This window comes from Rhopilema esculentum, chromosome 10 (genome assembly GCF_057945365.1).
Source record: "Rhopilema esculentum isolate cy_ngs chromosome 10, ASM5794536v1, whole genome shotgun sequence".
In the NCBI taxonomy this organism is placed as follows: domain Eukaryota; kingdom Metazoa; phylum Cnidaria; class Scyphozoa; order Rhizostomeae; family Rhizostomatidae; genus Rhopilema; species Rhopilema esculentum.
The window spans coordinates 14849743-14869112 of record NC_142824.1 but is presented as its reverse complement, the minus strand read 5'-3'; the positions used below and the strand labels follow the sequence as shown (position 1 = coordinate 14869112).

General features: G+C 40.2%; 11 protein-coding genes and 2 pseudogenes across 11 annotated transcripts; 8 read left to right on the top strand and 5 right to left on the bottom strand.

Moving 5' to 3' along the window:
* The first annotated feature begins 305 nt into the window (after positions 1 to 305).
* Positions 306 to 617, top strand: LOC148959461 (histone H4). The gene has a single exon (XM_089110927.1). It carries the CDS (start codon positions 306 to 308, stop codon positions 615 to 617), a length of 312 nt encoding a protein of 103 aa, XP_088967053.1.
* Positions 618 to 707: 90 nt separating this feature from the next.
* LOC148959460 (histone H2A) lies at positions 708 to 2020 on the bottom strand. Its single transcript, XM_089110540.1, has one exon. The coding sequence runs from the start codon at positions 1921 to 1923 to the stop codon at positions 1540 to 1542; it is 384 nt and encodes a 127-aa protein (XP_088966666.1). The 5' UTR covers positions 1924 to 2020; the 3' UTR covers positions 708 to 1539.
* Positions 2021 to 2195: 175 nt separating this feature from the next.
* On the top strand, positions 2196 to 2725 carry LOC148959459 (histone H2B pseudogene; annotated as a pseudogene).
* A 1237-nt stretch (positions 2726 to 3962) lies between these two features.
* LOC148959458 (uncharacterized) lies at positions 3963 to 5033 on the top strand. The gene has a single exon (XM_089110529.1). It carries the CDS (start codon positions 3996 to 3998, stop codon positions 4623 to 4625), a length of 630 nt encoding a protein of 209 aa, XP_088966655.1. The 5' UTR covers positions 3963 to 3995; the 3' UTR covers positions 4626 to 5033.
* Positions 5034 to 6620: 1587 nt separating this feature from the next.
* LOC148959457 (histone H3) lies at positions 6621 to 7031 on the bottom strand. The gene has a single exon (XM_089110926.1). It carries the CDS (start codon positions 7029 to 7031, stop codon positions 6621 to 6623), a length of 411 nt encoding a protein of 136 aa, XP_088967052.1.
* A 736-nt stretch (positions 7032 to 7767) lies between these two features.
* On the top strand, positions 7768 to 8079 carry LOC148959456 (histone H4). Its single transcript, XM_089110925.1, has one exon. It carries the CDS (start codon positions 7768 to 7770, stop codon positions 8077 to 8079), a length of 312 nt encoding a protein of 103 aa, XP_088967051.1.
* An 89-nt stretch (positions 8080 to 8168) lies between these two features.
* On the bottom strand, positions 8169 to 9488 carry LOC148959455 (histone H2A). Its single transcript, XM_089110539.1, has one exon. The coding sequence runs from the start codon at positions 9383 to 9385 to the stop codon at positions 9002 to 9004; it is 384 nt and encodes a 127-aa protein (XP_088966665.1). The 5' UTR covers positions 9386 to 9488; the 3' UTR covers positions 8169 to 9001.
* Positions 9489 to 9657: 169 nt separating this feature from the next.
* Positions 9658 to 10187, top strand: LOC148959454 (histone H2B pseudogene; annotated as a pseudogene).
* A 1237-nt stretch (positions 10188 to 11424) lies between these two features.
* Positions 11425 to 12493, top strand: LOC148959453 (uncharacterized). Its single transcript, XM_089110528.1, has one exon. The coding sequence runs from the start codon at positions 11458 to 11460 to the stop codon at positions 12085 to 12087; it is 630 nt and encodes a 209-aa protein (XP_088966654.1). The 5' UTR covers positions 11425 to 11457; the 3' UTR covers positions 12088 to 12493.
* A 1589-nt stretch (positions 12494 to 14082) lies between these two features.
* On the bottom strand, positions 14083 to 14493 carry LOC148959452 (histone H3). The gene has a single exon (XM_089110924.1). The coding sequence runs from the start codon at positions 14491 to 14493 to the stop codon at positions 14083 to 14085; it is 411 nt and encodes a 136-aa protein (XP_088967050.1).
* A 736-nt stretch (positions 14494 to 15229) lies between these two features.
* LOC148959451 (histone H4) lies at positions 15230 to 15541 on the top strand. Its single transcript, XM_089110923.1, has one exon. It carries the CDS (start codon positions 15230 to 15232, stop codon positions 15539 to 15541), a length of 312 nt encoding a protein of 103 aa, XP_088967049.1.
* Positions 15542 to 16467: 926 nt separating this feature from the next.
* On the bottom strand, positions 16468 to 16996 carry LOC148959450 (histone H2A). Its single transcript, XM_089110538.1, has one exon. It carries the CDS (start codon positions 16906 to 16908, stop codon positions 16525 to 16527), a length of 384 nt encoding a protein of 127 aa, XP_088966664.1. The 5' UTR covers positions 16909 to 16996; the 3' UTR covers positions 16468 to 16524.
* A 228-nt stretch (positions 16997 to 17224) lies between these two features.
* On the top strand, positions 17225 to 19187 carry LOC148959449 (histone H2B, gonadal-like). The gene has a single exon (XM_089110771.1). It carries the CDS (start codon positions 17240 to 17242, stop codon positions 17645 to 17647), a length of 408 nt encoding a protein of 135 aa, XP_088966897.1. The 5' UTR covers positions 17225 to 17239; the 3' UTR covers positions 17648 to 19187.
* The last annotated feature ends 183 nt before the right edge of the window (positions 19188 to 19370 follow it).

Sequence of the window (19370 nt, the reverse complement as noted above, 5' to 3'; positions counted from 1 at the left end):
CATTTTAAACATTCTCAAGTATTTCGTCTGATATTCTTTTAAAAAAAAAACGTAAGCATAAAACGTCATCAGAAAATGGATAGTAGAACAAAGCGTCGGTAGAACTTTCGTACACTTTGCTTCAGTAGAGTTATAAAAGGCGCCAACAAAGCAACCAACAAGGCAAGATAAAGAAAGTGCTCCTAATACGTTCGCCTTTTCTACTAAATCTAAACCCTGCAGTTTGCAGCAGCTTCGGCAATTTGCGCAGTTCACTTGTTTAGCGTATTGTCGTTTGGACTTACATTGCAAAACTTTCATCAATCATGTCTGGAAGAGGAAAAGGAGGAAAGGGTCTTGGCAAAGGAGGTGCCAAGCGTCATCGAAAGATTCTTCGTGACAACATCCAAGGCATCACCAAGCCAGCCATTCGCCGATTGGCTCGTCGTGGAGGAGTAAAGAGAATCTCTGGTCTCATTTACGAAGAGACACGAGGTGTTCTCAAGGTTTTCCTCGAGAACGTCATTCGTGATGCAGTCACATACACAGAACATGCCAAGCGAAAGACTGTCACCGCCATGGATGTCGTCTACGCTTTGAAGAGACAAGGCCGAACATTGTACGGATTTGGCGGTTAAGTTGCGTCGTCCTGTTTACTGGACGAACGACTGGAGTGGCTCGCCTTCTTCAAGAAAACAAACAGCTTTTTTAAAAGCTACTAAAAATGCCAGTGTTACCCAATGTTTTAAACCTTGTGACAACACACGATTAACACCATAGATTAATTGAAAATTTTACTCCGCTCATTATAACTCAACCGTTTTGCAATCAAGACCCTTTTATACCATGCATGAAAGAACATACAATTAATATCTATCTATATATCCCGGTTGAAGTAGTTAATACATGCCAATTTTTTGAACACAAAGAATGGTAAGTTATTTCGTAGGCAGACAGCAAGAATTCGAAATGTCAACTTTGTTTAGAAGAGTGAATAAAATATATTATAATTCCTACCAGAGAGGCTTTTGAAAAACGAAGCTGTAACTATATAGCCTCCCTAGGATAAACAAAAAGCACTTGCACACGGGAAAGTATAAAGATAAAGAAAGACCCTCTAATGACCAATTTGAAATAACCATGGTTATTTCATTTTAAACCTTTTTTAAACCATAGTTAGCTATTTGCTGTTGAATGTTGTATCTCATTATCTTTAGGCATTTTTTTTATTAGGCCGCATATCATTATTTCAGGCTATGAATGTTAGTCTAAATGGTGCACAGCCCTCGAGAAGCAGCATGAAAACATCGAATGTCAGCCAAACACTACCTACTCCCAACCGAATATAGCCTACAATCCTAATAAGCTATTAGATGTGTGTAAATCGATTGCCTTTTTCACAAAATGTAATTAGACAGATATGTGTACATTGATAGCCTCTACACAGAATGTGCCTATCGTGCGTGTGACAAGCAGGTACACCAAATCAGTTTTCGTGGTGGTTTTTAAAAAAACCGTTTTCAATGAATAAGTGGCCGGGCCAACAAGTGAGTCGAAGCTTTATGATTTTGGAGCTTTCTGCTCGGTCTTCTTTGGTAAGAGTACCGCCTGAATGTTGGGCAGGACACCACCTTGTGCAATGGTCACTCCACTCAGCAATTTGTTCAGCTCCTCGTCGTTTCTGATTGCAAGCTGCAAGTGTCGAGGGATGATTCTTGACTTTTTGTTGTCCCTGGCGGCATTGCCAGCCAACTCCAAGATTTCTGCCGAGAGATACTCGAGTACGGCTGCAAGATAGACGGGAGCCCCCGATCCAACTCGTTCAGCATAGTTTCCCTTTCTCAACAATCTGTGGATACGTCCGACTGGGAACTGAAGACCAGCTCTGGATGTCCTCGACCTTGCCTTGGCCTTAGCTTTTCCTCCTTTTCCGCGTCCAGACATGTTTCTACACTGGCAGTTCTCAAATTAAAAATATGAAATGGTCCCTTGCTGTAAGGTAAACAAATTTGTTCGCAACTGTCTGCTTGCCCGCCAAAGTGGGAAATTTGTAAACGGAATTTACTCGAGATCTACCAATCAACACCCCCGCTATCGACCGCGAACAATAAGCGAGCACGAGACAGCGAATCGACGTGTGTCACATGGCCTTCGAGCTAATCACTCAGCTGCCAACAAATATACTAAAAGCTTGCGCTGGCGCCAAAAGACCAGATCACTGTTGCTTTGTCTATCTATCGAAGATTCTCATTTCATTTCAAGCAAGATGTCTGACGCCCCAGCAAAAGGAGGAAAACAGGCCCCAAAGGTTGCCAAGAAGGGGGAGAAGAAAGCAGGAGTTGGCAAGAAAGGAGGCAAGGCTGCCTCTGGAGATAAGAAGAGGTCAAAAAAGCGCAAGGAGAGCTACTCGATTTACATCTACAAGGTACTTAAGCAAGTCCATCCCGATACCGGCGTTTCAAGCAAGGCCATGAGCATCATGAACTCCTTTGTCAACGACATCTTCGAAAGGATTGCTCAAGAAGCTTCGCGTCTCGCCCACTACAACAAGAAGGCAACGATCACTTCGAGGGAAATCCAGACTGCCGTCAGGCTTCTCCTTCCCGGTGAACTTGCCAAGCATGCTGTCAGTGAGGGCACCAAGGCCGTCACCAAGTACACAAGCAGCAAGTAAACTTGTCGTTTACACGAACGAGTTTTTCTCGTCGTCTAATATCCAAAACAGCTTTTTTAAAAGCTACCAAATTGACCAATCTCGTTGCTATACCCACTAACACACACGATGTGAGGCCTATTTATTTTTCACGAGAGGGGAGGACAGAGGAGGGCGTTATGGCTGGCACTTAGTACTTTCTTTGTGTGCCGTAAATATTGTTCTGTTAAAAATAATTTTGGCTCTATATTGAGCAAAAGCTTTAAAAAACCAGCGCCTCGCTCATATTTATTCAGTTTCCAATTGAAAGGGGTTGTTAATCATTCCCCCTTAATTAGAATCAGGGCAACTTTTTCACTCACCCCTCTTTTCCAAACCCGTCAGTTACTGAGATTTGGAAAGTTTTCCACTAACCTGTTCATTCCAGACCTTTTCATTCCAATTGGTGCTTTCTTTTACCATTTATATGTGATCACATTCAATTTTGACAATGATTGCTTCTGTCATTCTGTGATAGTGTGCTTTTTTTAAAAAAGTTTTCTTGCCTTAAACTTGAAACAGGTTTGTTTTTCTTTTAAAATATTTCTAAACTTCCTTTCGTTTTGTCAACCCCTAACCCCGCCCAAGAACTGCTGCTTATGGGGGTTAGGTTTTCGACTCTACCTTTATTGAGGGCCTCCACCGCTTATTGATGAAACAAGAGTAGTTTTTTATTGCAGTAAGTTTTTTAATAAATTGCCAGATAGATTATGTAATCAAATGTAAAGCCAATGTTTTAGACCGAAGGGTAAAAAAGTTAGTATTCGAAACAGTTTGCTGGTAAAATTGTACTGTGTTTCTTAAAAATCAAATTTGGCCCAAATTATGCGTTTTTTGTGGTCATCAAGAAAGGCTACTACATTTTTCTCATTCCATCAATGCATGTACATTTTAAACTTGCCTTTTCATGGTTAAGAACAGGTGGTGTGACGACTGCAAAAGCAAATAACCAAACAACGTTTGAAGGCAGGTTGAGCAATACCACTTGAAATTGAATATTTTGCTTCAATATTCACCAAAGTCGCATTGCAAAGGCTAACAATGCAACTATGTAACATGATACTGCTGACTTGAAAGCTTTCAAGATTGTATTTTCCACGGCTAAGGCTATATGGGCCAATTAGTTTTAGCAAGAAGCACAAAAATGACTGCCATGATGGCCTAAACTTTTAAAGGTCACGTGGGTTTTGGCGCCTAATCGCAAGAGGTTTAAATATTCCATCGAACGAAGGTGGGCTGTTTTGATTTGTTATCTGCAGTGGAGTGAGGAAACTCTCGTGAAAGTTGAATACTATTTGGATTGAAGTAGTAGCTCGCAATAAACATGGATTCGTCTGCTACATCACCAAAGAAAGCGAAGAAGGCAGCGGCGCCAAAGAAGCCTGCTGCACACCCTGCGTACAAGGACATGATCGCGGAAGCAATCAGAAATTTGAAGGAGCGAAATGGGTCATCGCGACAGAAAATTGCCAAGTATTTGCAGTCTAATTACAAAGGTCTTGGTGATGAGAGTGCTCTGAAGAGAAACCTTAAAGCCTCTTTGAAAAAACTGGTCGCCTCTGGTTCTCTCATCCAAACGAAAGGGGTAGGGGCTTCAGGATCGTTCAAGCTGCCTGCCGCCGCCAAGAAGCCTGCAGCAGTGAAAAAGCCAGTAGCTGCAAAAAAGGTTGCGAAAAAGCCAGCAGCAGCGAAGAAGGTTGCTGCCAAAAAGACTGCCTCTTCAGCCAAGAAAAGCCCTGCAAAGAAGAAGGCCTCGACACCAAAGAAAGCCAGTGGAGCCAACAAGTCACCAAAGAAGCCCAAGGCCAAAGTGGCAAAGAAGCCTAAAGTGGCTGCTGGTAAGAAGGCATCGGCTGCTGTTAAGAGCAAACCCAAAAAGGCTGCCAGTGCCAGCAAGAAGACAGCAAAATCACCGGCTGGGAAGAAATCCAAGACTGGAAAGTCGAAGAAGTAGGAGTTGAAAAACGAAGTCATGTTGCCACTTACCATATAAACAAACAGCTTTTTTAAAAGCTACCAAATCGTCGGTCATCGGTTCTGGATTAGCCCTTTCGGCTGCATTGATATCATAAAAATGACATGTAGAGTTTTCAAAGCTGGTGGCCCACCAAGCCAGTGACAGTCAACTCAACCTTGTCTGCCACTTTGTTTTTTGTGATGTTCTTTCCTGTAATGATTGTGATGTTCTTGTAATGATTGGCACAATAATAATAAAACCTTGTTAGGAAAATGGCATGAAATAATTCTGAAGTTCTATGTTGGCTGTTAAAGCAAGCATAATATTGCTATTAGTTTGATAGAAATGAAAGAGCAAGCTTAACAGTTTTATGGTTACATTTCAAGCTTCTATATTTATGATATAGATAGGAGGATTCAGCATCATTTCAGCCAATTTCAGCTAATTTCAGGTAATGCCAAGCACTCATTAAATTATTTTGACTACACAATTGCAAATGCACACTCTCTTGGAAATAAGCAAAAAATGCATTGATAGAGTTAATGATATATTTTTGGTTGTATTATTAGGAGCTGTCAGTTATGCAAATTGAAGTAGCATTTCATTTGCCAATGTGCATTCCCACTATACCTCAAAACTGGTTTGACAGTAGGGGTGGGCTGCCTTTGATGGGTTTTGAGATTAATAAACAGCAAGAGACAACTTTGGACAACACATAGATACATAACCCTTGTGTAGTGATGCTTAAGCTTGAATAACCCTTACAAGATAGGTAATAAGATTCATCGTTTAAAAAGTCAGTAAATTATGTTGAGAACAAAAACTGCAAGAGCACTTGTATTTGTCCCACACAGTCTAAAGCATTTGGTATTGTGATAGAAATTGCACTTTTGAATTCAAACTATAAATATCAAGACTGGATTGACAGGAGGGGATCTTGTTGGGCAATGACCTTAATGATAAGCATGTAAAAAATTTAGTCCATTCTCATGAAGCCAATTTTTGGTAGGTTGTGAAGTTGCTCTTTGAAGAATCTTTCTTTACAATCTATTTACACAATCAGAGTTTATCATGTGAATACAAGCATTAAGTTTTGTCGGCTATGATTGGCTATGAGAGGTTGGCTATGATTTAACTGCATAGGGAATATATATTATATATTGTTTATTTACTATGACCCCAACATTTTCAATCAATCTTAACATGGGGTTAGCAGAATCTGAAAACTTTTTGCACCAATAATGTATACATGCATTATTGTTTTGAGTGCAATTTTGGTCTTCATGCTAATTTGTCTTGTTTGCCTAAATTGTTGATCATGAGAAAAAATTTGCATTTTACATTTACTTGAATGTTAGTCTAGCAGTATGAAAATGTGGTAAGTAATTTTTTATTATCCCATTGTACACAGTATGCAATGATTTACATTACAGGTGATTTTGTGAGGAGTTATTCCCTCCATTCTCTCTTGGCTGTGCAATTGTGAATGGATAGCAAGAAAGAACTTGGTAGTAAAGTTATACTTTGGACTGAAGACTTGAATCACTGTTGAGCAAGATCTACTTGTAAGTAAGTAGAGATATAAGTAAACATGCAGTTTTGGATATCTTAGTTTCCTTGGTGCTGAAATTTGGAACGACTTATAAACAGGGAAGGAAAAAATTTAATGCTCTATAAATCAGATAGGTTGACAATTCATAGATATGGTGGAAGTCCCAATTCATAGATTTGCTTGTTAAAAACCTCCCTCTTTAAGAAATTCCCTTCATTCAGATAATGCTTGCTTTAAATTCACTTCTTCACGTCTTCAAACTGTACATATTTAAAAGTTTTTCGTATACACAAAACATATGAACAGAAGTAAACTGATTTGAGTCGACCATGTCGTGTGTATTCTGGCTGGAGAAATATAATCGCTGGTGTTCGTGGTGGTTTTTAAAAAAACCGTTTTTTCAAAGAACTCATCGACAAAGATGAAATTTGCTTGTTGAATTAAGCTCTCTCCCCTCGAATCCTCCTGGCCAGTTGTATGTCCTTTGGCATAATGGTAACACGTTTGGCATGAATGGCGCACAAGTTGGTGTCTTCAAACAGTCCAACTAGGTAAGCTTCTGATGCCTCTTGGAGGGCCATCACTGCCGAGCTCTGAAAGCGCAAGTCTGTCTTGAAGTCTTGGGCTATTTCTCGGACGAGCCTTTGGAAGGGCAGTTTCCTGATCAACAACTCGGTCGACTTCTGGTATCTACGAATCTCTCTCAGAGCAACTGTGCCGGGCCTATATCTGTGAGGTTTCTTTACTCCTCCAGTTGCTGGTGCACTCTTTCGTGCAGCCTTGGTTGCCAATTGTTTGCGAGGAGCTTTTCCTCCAGTCGATTTTCTTGCAGTCTGCTTTGTACGAGCCATTTTAATACCTCAACGAAGAAATTTACCTGGTGACTGAGCGGTAGGCACAACGGATATCAAACTGCAAAATGGCGCCATTCGACTTCAATTTGAAATAATTGAGCAAGCCACGTGACATGCCGCGAGAACAGAAGCCAGATGACAAAAACAAGAAGCCCATTGGCTGATTGTTCCCTAAACTTTCGAGCTGCCAGTAGTCTTGTTCTGAACTTATGATCTGAAGGTAATCTTGTTTTTACGATCTGATTAAAAGTTGGGGGAAACAGAAATCGCGACATTTTTAGAGGATTCAACAATTTTAAATTACTCTCTCTTAATTTTGAGAATTGTTTGTCTAGGTTATTGGCAACAATAGCAACTTTTTACGTAAATGATGTTTGCGAACAATCTTTTTGTGAGACAAAATTCAAAATGGCTTTGGAAAGAGCAAACATTTTAAACATTCTCAAGTATTTCGTCTGATATTCTTTTAAAAAAAAAACGTAAGCATAAAACGTCATCAGAAAATGGATAGTAGAACAAAGCGTCGGTAGAACTTTCGTACACTTTGCTTCAGTAGAGTTATAAAAGGCGCCAACAAAGCAACCAACAAGGCAAGATAAAGAAAGTGCTCCTAATACGTTCGCCTTTTCTACTAAATCTAAACCCTGCAGTTTGCAGCAGCTTCGGCAATTTGCGCAGTTCACTTGTTTAGCGTATTGTCGTTTGGACTTACATTGCAAAACTTTCATCAATCATGTCTGGAAGAGGAAAAGGAGGAAAGGGTCTTGGCAAAGGAGGTGCCAAGCGTCATCGAAAGATTCTTCGTGACAACATCCAAGGCATCACCAAGCCAGCCATTCGCCGATTGGCTCGTCGTGGAGGAGTAAAGAGAATCTCTGGTCTCATTTACGAAGAGACACGAGGTGTTCTCAAGGTTTTCCTCGAGAACGTCATTCGTGATGCAGTCACATACACAGAACATGCCAAGCGAAAGACTGTCACCGCCATGGATGTCGTCTACGCTTTGAAGAGACAAGGCCGAACATTGTACGGATTTGGCGGTTAAGTTGCGTCGTCCTGTTTACTGGACGAACGACTGGAGTGGCTCGCCTTCTTCAAGAAAACAAACAGCTTTTTTAAAAGCTACTAAAAATGCCAGTGTTACCCAATGTTTTAAACCTTGTGACAACACACGATTAACACCATAGATTAATTGAAAATTTTACTCCGCTCATTATAACTCAACCGTTTTGCAATCAAGACCCTTTTATACCATGCATGAAAGAACATACAATTAATATCTATCTATATATCCCGGTTGAAGTAGTTAATACATGCCAATTTTTTGAACACAAAGAATGGTAAGTTATTTCGTAGGCAGACAGCAAGAATTCGAAATGTCAACTTTGTTTAGAAGAGTGAATAAAATATATTATAATTCCTACCAGAGAGGCTTTTGAAAAACGAAGCTGTAACTATATAGCCTCCCTAGGATAAACAAAAAGCACTTGCACACGGGAAAGTATAAAGATAAAGAAAGACCCTCTAATGACCAATTTGAAATAACCATGGTTATTTCATTTTAAACCTTTTTTAAACCATAGTTAGCTATTTGCTGTTGAATGTTGTATCTCATTATCTTTAGGCATTTTTTTTATTAGGCCGCATATCATTATTTCAGGCTATGAATGTTAGTCTAAATGGTGCACAGCCCTCGAGAAGCAGCATGAAAACATCGAATGTCAGCCAAACACTACCTACTCCCAACCGAATATAGCCTACAATCCTAATAAGCTATTAGATGTGTGTAAATCGATTGCCTTTTTCACAAAATGTAATTAGACAGATATGTGTACATTGATAGCCTCTACACAGAATGTGCCTATCGTGCGTGTGACAAGCAGGTACACCAAATCAGTTTTCGTGGTGGTTTTTAAAAAAACCGTTTTCAATGAATAAGTGGCCGGGCCAACAAGTGAGTCGAAGCTTTATGATTTTGGAGCTTTCTGCTCGGTCTTCTTTGGTAAGAGTACCGCCTGAATGTTGGGCAGGACACCACCTTGTGCAATGGTCACTCCACTCAGCAATTTGTTCAGCTCCTCGTCGTTTCTGATTGCAAGCTGCAAGTGTCGAGGGATGATTCTTGACTTTTTGTTGTCCCTGGCGGCATTGCCAGCCAACTCCAAGATTTCTGCCGAGAGATACTCGAGTACGGCTGCAAGATAGACGGGAGCCCCCGATCCAACTCGTTCAGCATAGTTTCCCTTTCTCAACAATCTGTGGATACGTCCGACTGGGAACTGAAGACCAGCTCTGGATGTCCTCGACCTTGCCTTGGCCTTAGCTTTTCCTCCTTTTCCGCGTCCAGACATGTTTCTACACTGGCAGTTCTCAAATTAAAAATATGAAATGGTCCCTTGCTGTAAGGTAAACAAATTTGTTCGCAACTGTCTGCTTGCCCGCCAAAGTGGGAAATTTGTAAACGGAATTTACTCGAGATCTACCAATCAACACCCCCGCTATCGACCGCGAACAATAAGCGAGCACGAGACAGCGAATCGACGTGTGTCACATGGCCTTCGAGCTAATCACTCAGCTGCCAACAAATATACTAAAAGCTTGCGCTGGCGCCAAAAGACCAGATCACTGTTGCTTTGTCTATCTATCGAAGATTCTCATTTCATTTCAAGCAAGATGTCTGACGCCCCAGCAAAAGGAGGAAAACAGGCCCCAAAGGTTGCCAAGAAGGGGGAGAAGAAAGCAGGAGTTGGCAAGAAAGGAGGCAAGGCTGCCTCTGGAGATAAGAAGAGGTCAAAAAAGCGCAAGGAGAGCTACTCGATTTACATCTACAAGGTACTTAAGCAAGTCCATCCCGATACCGGCGTTTCAAGCAAGGCCATGAGCATCATGAACTCCTTTGTCAACGACATCTTCGAAAGGATTGCTCAAGAAGCTTCGCGTCTCGCCCACTACAACAAGAAGGCAACGATCACTTCGAGGGAAATCCAGACTGCCGTCAGGCTTCTCCTTCCCGGTGAACTTGCCAAGCATGCTGTCAGTGAGGGCACCAAGGCCGTCACCAAGTACACAAGCAGCAAGTAAACTTGTCGTTTACACGAACGAGTTTTTCTCGTCGTCTAATATCCAAAACAGCTTTTTTAAAAGCTACCAAATTGACCAATCTCGTTGCTATACCCACTAACACACACGATGTGAGGCCTATTTATTTTTCACGAGAGGGGAGGACAGAGGAGGGCGTTATGGCTGGCACTTAGTACTTTCTTTGTGTGCCGTAAATATTGTTCTGTTAAAAATAATTTTGGCTCTATATTGAGCAAAAGCTTTAAAAAACCAGCGCCTCGCTCATATTTATTCAGTTTCCAATTGAAAGGGGTTGTTAATCATTCCCCCTTAATTAGAATCAGGGCAACTTTTTCACTCACCCCTCTTTTCCAAACCCGTCAGTTACTGAGATTTGGAAAGTTTTCCACTAACCTGTTCATTCCAGACCTTTTCATTCCAATTGGTGCTTTCTTTTACCATTTATATGTGATCACATTCAATTTTGACAATGATTGCTTCTGTCATTCTGTGATAGTGTGCTTTTTTTAAAAAAGTTTTCTTGCCTTAAACTTGAAACAGGTTTGTTTTTCTTTTAAAATATTTCTAAACTTCCTTTCGTTTTGTCAACCCCTAACCCCGCCCAAGAACTGCTGCTTATGGGGGTTAGGTTTTCGACTCTACCTTTATTGAGGGCCTCCACCGCTTATTGATGAAACAAGAGTAGTTTTTTATTGCAGTAAGTTTTTTAATAAATTGCCAGATAGATTATGTAATCAAATGTAAAGCCAATGTTTTAGACCGAAGGGTAAAAAAGTTAGTATTCGAAACAGTTTGCTGGTAAAATTGTACTGTGTTTCTTAAAAATCAAATTTGGCCCAAATTATGCGTTTTTTGTGGTCATCAAGAAAGGCTACTACATTTTTCTCATTCCATCAATGCATGTACATTTTAAACTTGCCTTTTCATGGTTAAGAACAGGTGGTGTGACGACTGCAAAAGCAAATAACCAAACAACGTTTGAAGGCAGGTTGAGCAATACCACTTGAAATTGAATATTTTGCTTCAATATTCACCAAAGTCGCATTGCAAAGGCTAACAATGCAACTATTTAACATGATACTGCTGACTTGAAAGCTTTCAAGATTGTATTTTCCACGGCTAAGGCTATATGGGCCAATTAGTTTTAGCAAGAAGCACAAAAATGACTGCCATGATGGCCTAAACTTTTAAAGGTCACGTGGGTTTTGGCGCCTAATCGCAAGAGGTTTAAATATTCCATCGAACGAAGGTGGGCTGTTTTGATTTGTTATCTGCAGTGGAGTGAGGAAACTCTCGTGAAAGTTGAATACTATTTGGATTGAAGTAGTAGCTCGCAATAAACATGGATTCGTCTGCTACATCACCAAAGAAAGCGAAGAAGGCAGCGGCGCCAAAGAAGCCTGCTGCACACCCTGCGTACAAGGACATGATCGCGGAAGCAATCAGAAATTTGAAGGAGCGAAATGGGTCATCGCGACAGAAAATTGCCAAGTATTTGCAGTCTAATTACAAAGGTCTTGGTGATGAGAGTGCTCTGAAGAGAAACCTTAAAGCCTCTTTGAAAAAACTGGTCGCCTCTGGTTCTCTCATCCAAACGAAAGGGGTAGGGGCTTCAGGATCGTTCAAGCTGCCTGCCGCCGCCAAGAAGCCTGCAGCAGTGAAAAAGCCAGTAGCTGCAAAAAAGGTTGCGAAAAAGCCAGCAGCAGCGAAGAAGGTTGCTGCCAAAAAGACTGCCTCTTCAGCCAAGAAAAGCCCTGCAAAGAAGAAGGCCTCGACACCAAAGAAAGCCAGTGGAGCCAACAAGTCACCAAAGAAGCCCAAGGCCAAAGTGGCAAAGAAGCCTAAAGTGGCTGCTGGTAAGAAGGCATCGGCTGCTGTTAAGAGCAAACCCAAAAAGGCTGCCAGTGCCAGCAAGAAGACAGCAAAATCACCGGCTGGGAAGAAATCCAAGACTGGAAAGTCGAAGAAGTAGGAGTTGAAAAACGAAGTCATGTTGCCACTTACCATATAAACAAACAGCTTTTTTAAAAGCTACCAAATCGTCGGTCATCGGTTCTGGATTAGCCCTTTCGGCTGCATTGATATCATAAAAATGACATGTAGAGTTTTCAAAGCTGGTGGCCCACCAAGCCAGTGACAGTCAACTCAACCTTGTCTGCCACTTTGTTTTTTGTGATGTTCTTTCCTGTAATGATTGTGATGTTCTTGTAATGATTGGCACAATAATAATAAAACCTTGTTAGGAAAATGGCATGAAATAATTCTGAAGTTCTATGTTGGCTGTTAAAGCAAGCATAATATTGCTATTAGTTTGATAGAAATGAAAGAGCAAGCTTAACAGTTTTATGGTTACATTTCAAGCTTCTATATTTATGATATAGATAGGAGGATTCAGCATCATTTCAGCCAATTTCAGCTAATTTCAGGTAATGCCAAGCACTCATTAAATTATTTTGACTACACAATTGCAAATGCACACTCTCTTGGAAATAAGCAAAAAATGCATTGATAGAGTTAATGATATATTTTTGGTTGTATTATTAGGAGCTGTCAGTTATGCAAATTGAAGTAGCATTTCATTTGCCAATGTGCATTCCCACTATACCTCAAAACTGGTTTGACAGTAGGGGTGGGCTGCCTTTGATGGGTTTTGAGATTAATAAACAGCAAGAGACAACTTTGGACAACACATAGATACATAACCCTTGTGTAGTGATGCTTAAGCTTGAATAACCCTTACAAGATAGGTAATAAGATTCATCGTTTAAAAAGTCAGTAAATTATGTTGAGAACAAAAACTGCAAGAGCACTTGTATTTGTCCCACACAGTCTAAAGCATTTGGTATTGTGATAGAAATTGCACTTTTGAATTCAAACTATAAATATCAAGACTGGATTGACAGGAGGGGATCTTGTTGGGCAATGACCTTAATGATAAGCATGTAAAAAATTTAGTCCATTCTCATGAAGCCAATTTTTGGTAGGTTGTGAAGTTGCTCTTTGAAGAATCTTTCTTTACAATCTATTTACACAATCAGAGTTTATCATGTGAATACAAGCATTAAGTTTTGTCGGCTATGATTGGCTATGAGAGGTTGGCTATGATTTAACTGCATAGGGAATATATATTATATATTGTTTATTTACTATGACCCCAACATTTTCAATCAATCTTAACATGGGGTTAGCAGAATCTGAAAACTTTTTGCACCAATAATGTATACATGCATTATTGTTTTGAGTGCAATTTTGGTCTTCATGCTAATTTGTCTTGTTTGCCTAAATTGTTGATCATGAGAAAAAATTTGCATTTTACATTTACTTGAATGTTAGTCTAGCAGTATGAAAATGTGGTAAGTAATTTTTTATTATCCCATTGTACACAGTATGCAATGATTTACATTACAGGTGATTTTGTGAGGAGTTATTCCCTCCATTCTCTCTTGGCTGTGCAATTGTGAATGGATAGCAAGAAAGAACTTGGTAGTAAAGTTATACTTTGGACTGAAGACTTGAATCACTGTTGAGCAAGATCTACTTGTAAGTAAGTAGAGATATAAGTAAACATGCAGTTTTGGATATCTTAGTTTCCTTGGTGCTGAAATTTGGAACGACTTATAAACAGGGAAGGAAAAAATTTAATGCTCTATAAATCAGATAGGTTGACAATTCATAGATATGGTGGAAGTCCCAATTCATAGATTTGCTTGTTAAAAACCTCCCTCTTTAAGAAATTCCCTTCATTCAGATAATGCTTGCTTTAAATTCACTTCTTCACGTCTTCAAACTGTACATATTTAAAAGTTTTTCGTATACATAAAACATATGAACAGAAGTAAACTGATTTGAGTCGACCATGTCGTGTGTATTCTGGCTGGAGAAATATAATCGCTGGTGTTCGTGGTGGTTTTTAAAAAAACCGTTTTTTCAAAGAACTCATCGACAAAGATGAAATTTGCTTGTTGAATTAAGCTCTCTCCCCTCGAATCCTCCTGGCCAGTTGTATGTCCTTTGGCATAATGGTAACACGTTTGGCATGAATGGCGCACAAGTTGGTGTCTTCAAACAGTCCAACTAGGTAAGCTTCTGATGCCTCTTGGAGGGCCATCACTGCCGAGCTCTGAAAGCGCAAGTCTGTCTTGAAGTCTTGGGCTATTTCTCGGACGAGCCTTTGGAAGGGCAGTTTCCTGATCAACAACTCGGTCGACTTCTGGTATCTACGAATCTCTCTCAGAGCAACTGTGCCGGGCCTATATCTGTGAGGTTTCTTTACTCCTCCAGTTGCTGGTGCACTCTTTCGTGCAGCCTTGGTTGCCAATTGTTTGCGAGGAGCTTTTCCTCCAGTCGATTTTCTTGCAGTCTGCTTTGTACGAGCCATTTTAATACCTCAACGAAGAAATTTACCTGGTGACTGAGCGGTAGGCACAACGGATATCAAACTGCAAAATGGCGCCATTCGACTTCAATTTGAAATAATTGAGCAAGCCACGTGACATGCCGCGAGAACAGAAGCCAGATGACAAAAACAAGAAGCCCATTGGCTGATTGTTCCCTAAACTTTCGAGCTGCCAGTAGTCTTGTTCTGAACTTATGATCTGAAGGTAATCTTGTTTTTACGATCTGATTAAAAGTTGGGGGAAACAGAAATCGCGACATTTTTAGAGGATTCAACAATTTTAAATTACTCTCTCTTAATTTTGAGAATTGTTTGTCTAGGTTATTGGCAACAATAGCAACTTTTTACGTAAATGATGTTTGCGAACAATCTTTTTGTGAGACAAAATTCAAAATGGCTTTGGAAAGAGCAAACATTTTAAACATTCTCAAGTATTTCGTCTGATATTCTTTTAAAAAAAAAACGTAAGCATAAAACGTCATCAGAAAATGGATAGTAGAACAAAGCGTCGGTAGAACTTTCGTACACTTTGCTTCAGTAGAGTTATAAAAGGCGCCAACAAAGCAACCAACAAGGCAAGATAAAGAAAGTGCTCCTAATACGTTCGCCTTTTCTACTAAATCTAAACCCTGCAGTTTGCAGCAGCTTCGGCAATTTGCGCAGTTCACTTGTTTAGCGTATTGTCGTTTGGACTTACATTGCAAAACTTTCATCAATCATGTCTGGAAGAGGAAAAGGAGGAAAGGGTCTTGGCAAAGGAGGTGCCAAGCGTCATCGAAAGATTCTTCGTGACAACATCCAAGGCATCACCAAGCCAGCCATTCGCCGATTGGCTCGTCGTGGAGGAGTAAAGAGAATCTCTGGTCTCATTTACGAAGAGACACGAGGTGTTCTCAAGGTTTTCCTCGAGAACGTCATTCGTGATGCAGTCACGTACACAGAACATGCCAAGCGAAAGACTGTCACCGCCATGGATGTCGTTTACGCTTTGAAGAGACAAGGCCGAACATTGTACGGATTTGGCGGTTAAGTTGCGTCGTCCTGTTTACTGGACGAACGACTGGAGTGGCTCGCCTTCTTCAACAACACAAACAGCTTTTTCAAAAGCTACCATAAATGCCAATGTTACCCAATGTTTTAAACCTTGTGACAACACACGATTAACACGATCATAGGGGGTCTTAATTGAAACTTTTCTTAGCTCATTTTAACTCAACCGTTTTGAAATCAAGACCCTTTAATACCATTCACGAAAGAACATACAATTAATATCTATCTATATATCCCGGTTGAGGAAGTACATGTCCAATTTTTTGAACACAAAGAAAGGTCAGTTAATTCGTAGGCAGACAGCAATAATTCGATATGTCAACTTTGTTGAGAAGACTGAATGAAAGACAGCATAAGAATACAAAGGCGTTATAAAGATATTGTAATTCCTACCAGAGATGCTTTTTCAAAACGAAACTGAAACTATATAGCTTTACTTACTTTCCTAGGATAAACAAACAGCACTTGCACACGGGAAAGTATAGAGAAAAAGAAAGACCATCTGATCACCAACCAAATGAAATAGCCAAATAGTAAACCATAGTTATTTTATTTTAAACATATTTTAAAGCAAAGTTAGTTATTTGCTGTTGAATGTTGTTTCTCATTCTGTTGATGCATGTATTCCTTATTAGGCCGCATATCATTATTTCAGGCTATGAAAGTAGTCTCAATGGTGCACAGCCCTCGAGAAGCAACATGAAAACATCGAATGTCAGCCAAACACTACCTACTCCCAACCGAATATAGCCTACAATCCTAATAAGCTATTAGATGTGTGTAAATCGATTGCCATTTTACACAAAATGTAATTAGATAGATATGTGTACATCGATAGCCTCTACACAGAATGTGCCTATCGTGCGTGTGACAAGCAGGTACACCAAATCAGTTTTCGTGGTGGTTTTTAAAAAAACCGTTTTTTATGAACAAGTGAGCCGGGCCAACAAGTGAGTCCAAGCTTTATGATTTTGGAGCTTTCTGCTCGGTCTTCTTTGGTAAGAGTACTGCCTGAATGTTTGGCAGGACACCACCTTGTGCAATGGTCACTCCACTCAGCAATTTGTTCAGCTCCTCGTCGTTTCTAATTGCAAGCTGCAAGTGTCGAGGGATGATTCTTGACTTTTTGTTGTCCCTGGCGGCATTGCCAGCCAACTCCAAGATTTCTGCCGAAAGATACTCGAGTACGGCTGCAAGATAGACGGGAGCCCCCGATCCAACTCGTTCAGCATAGTTTCCCTTTCTCAACAATCTGTGGATACGTCCGACTGGGAACTGAAGACCAGCTCTGGATGTCCTAGACCTTGCCTTGGCCTTAGCTTTTCCTCCTTTTCCGCGTCCAGACATGTTTCTACACTGGCAGTTTCAAATTGAAAAACAAAATGGTCCCTTGCTGTAAGATAAACGAATTTGTTCGCAACTGCCTGATTGCCCGCCAAAGTGGTCGATTTGTAAAGGGCACTTACTCGAGATCTACCAATCAACACCCCCGCTATCGACCGTAAACAATAAGCGAACACGAGACAGCGAATCGACGTGTGTCACATGGCCTTCGAGCTAATCACTCAGCTGCCAACAAATATACTAAAAGCTTGCATTGGCGCCAAAAGACCAGATCACTGTTGCTTTGTCTATCGAAGGTTCTCGCAAGTCAAAATTCAATTTTCTTCATTTCAAGATGTCTGACGCCCCAGCAAAAGGAGGAAAACAGGCCCCAAAGGTTGCCAAGAAGGGGGAGAACAAAGCAGGAGTTGGCAAGAAAGGAGGCAAGGCTGCCTCTGGAGATAAGAAGAGGTCAAAAAAGCGCAAGGAGAGCTACTCGATTTACATCTACAAGGTACTTAAGCAAGTCCATCCCGATACCGGCGTTTCAAGCAAGGCCATGAGCATCATGAACTCCTTTGTCAACGACATCTTCGAAAGGATTGCTCAAGAAGCTTCGCGTCTCGCCCACTACAACAAGAAGGCAACGATCACTTCGAGGGAAATCCAGACTGCCGTCAGGCTTCTCCTTCCCGGTGAACTTGCCAAGCATGCTGTCAGTGAGGGCACCAAGGCCGTTACCAAGTACACAAGCAGCAAGTAAACTTGTCGTATACACAAACGAGTGTTTCCTCGTCGTCTACAATCAAAAACAGCTTTTTTAAAAGCTACCAAATTAACCAATCTCGTTGCTATACCCACTAACACACACGATGTGGGGTTTATTTATTTTTCAGGAGAGGGGAGGACAGAGGAGGGCGTTATGGCACTTGGTACTTTGTTTGTGTGCCGTAAACTTTCGAAATAAGCCTAATACGTCAACATGTTAAAATACAGTAGTAGCCCGCATAAAAGAACCTAGGTTTTTTTCTGGCAGCCTGAGAATAGGTTATGTTTTCCACCGCAAGAATTCTAATGGTCACACTTAAACCAGCTTTGTTTTTTTAAGTTAAATTTTAGCCAATAAAATGAATTTGTGTTGTTAGGTTGTACAATTAGAATGCAACATAGCTACCATAACCTGATTTACTCTAAGCTTATTTAATTTGACAGTGTGAATAGGTTGTAAAAAAACAATTCTTAAAACCCTTTTTCTTATAAATAAGAACCTCTCCAAGTTTCAGCCTCTTGGGGGTTCTTAATTATAGGGTTGAAAAGATTAAATTTAAGCCTCAAGGTTCTTATAAAAACAGGTTCTTTTATGCGGGTTTCTACTGTACATGATTTTTCAACGTTTGATAGGCTATACACAGCGCCGCAGAGAGGATTTATGGGCTCCGGGTCAGAACAAAATATAAATAGTAAAACATGCCTAAGGCAGATGCTTCTAAGGGGTACGGGAAATGCTCCCCCTGGAATTTTTGAAATTGACGATTGCTTAAATTGCTATTGGTGGCTAACTTGCTTTGGTGGCAGTGGCGTAGATAGAGGGGGTCAGATGGGGCAAAAAACCCCTGTAGAGCTAAACTGCTATATTATCGGAAAACCTCTGGTCTTGTCGGAAATTTAACATGGTTGTCCATGTTTATCTAACTGCTATGTTTTTATGGTAAAGAATTTAAAGCTAAATAAACATAAGAGTATCTTAATATATCAGAAGATTGATTTATTCCAGTTCCAAAGTCGTTATGTTATGTTAATATTTATGAAAAATATAAATGCTTGTTAGATTTTTGTCGGAAAATCATAGTTTCTCACTCTCCTACGAATTTTCCTATCTAAGCCATTGTCTGGTGGCTATTTATTATTTCTGTTTGCTGTTTGATATAATTTGAGCAAAACTGATATCTTAACACCATAATGCATAAAAATGAAATTTTCTTAGAAATTTTGAAAGTCTTATAAAATGGAAAATGTTTAATTCGTTAACTAAATTTGATCACAACCGACACACTGTTGCAAATAGATGCGCATGCCATAGTGTAAATCTGTATGACATACATATTGCTGTATGTTGCCCTGTTGCAATCACATTTTTTGGTTACATCCAGAAGCTTTTCGAACGCAAAGATGAAAAATTCTCAACAAAAATATATTTAACATTCAGGCAGTCAAAGACTCAAACTGCTTCTACCTTACTTCATTCATAGACTTTTGTCACTATTGTCTCTACTAATGACAATGTGTGGTAATGGAGAGGTTTGATTAACACTTAGAAATTTTTTTAATTGAATTGTTTTTTATGGGCCCCTATAGCCAAGGGCCCCCGGGTCAGTGACCCCCCTGACCCCCCTCTCCTCAGCACTGGCTATACAAATTCGATGCAATGTTGCCATACATATTCGATGAAAAATTAAAAATCTAAGATGCCCGAGCATTTACACCAT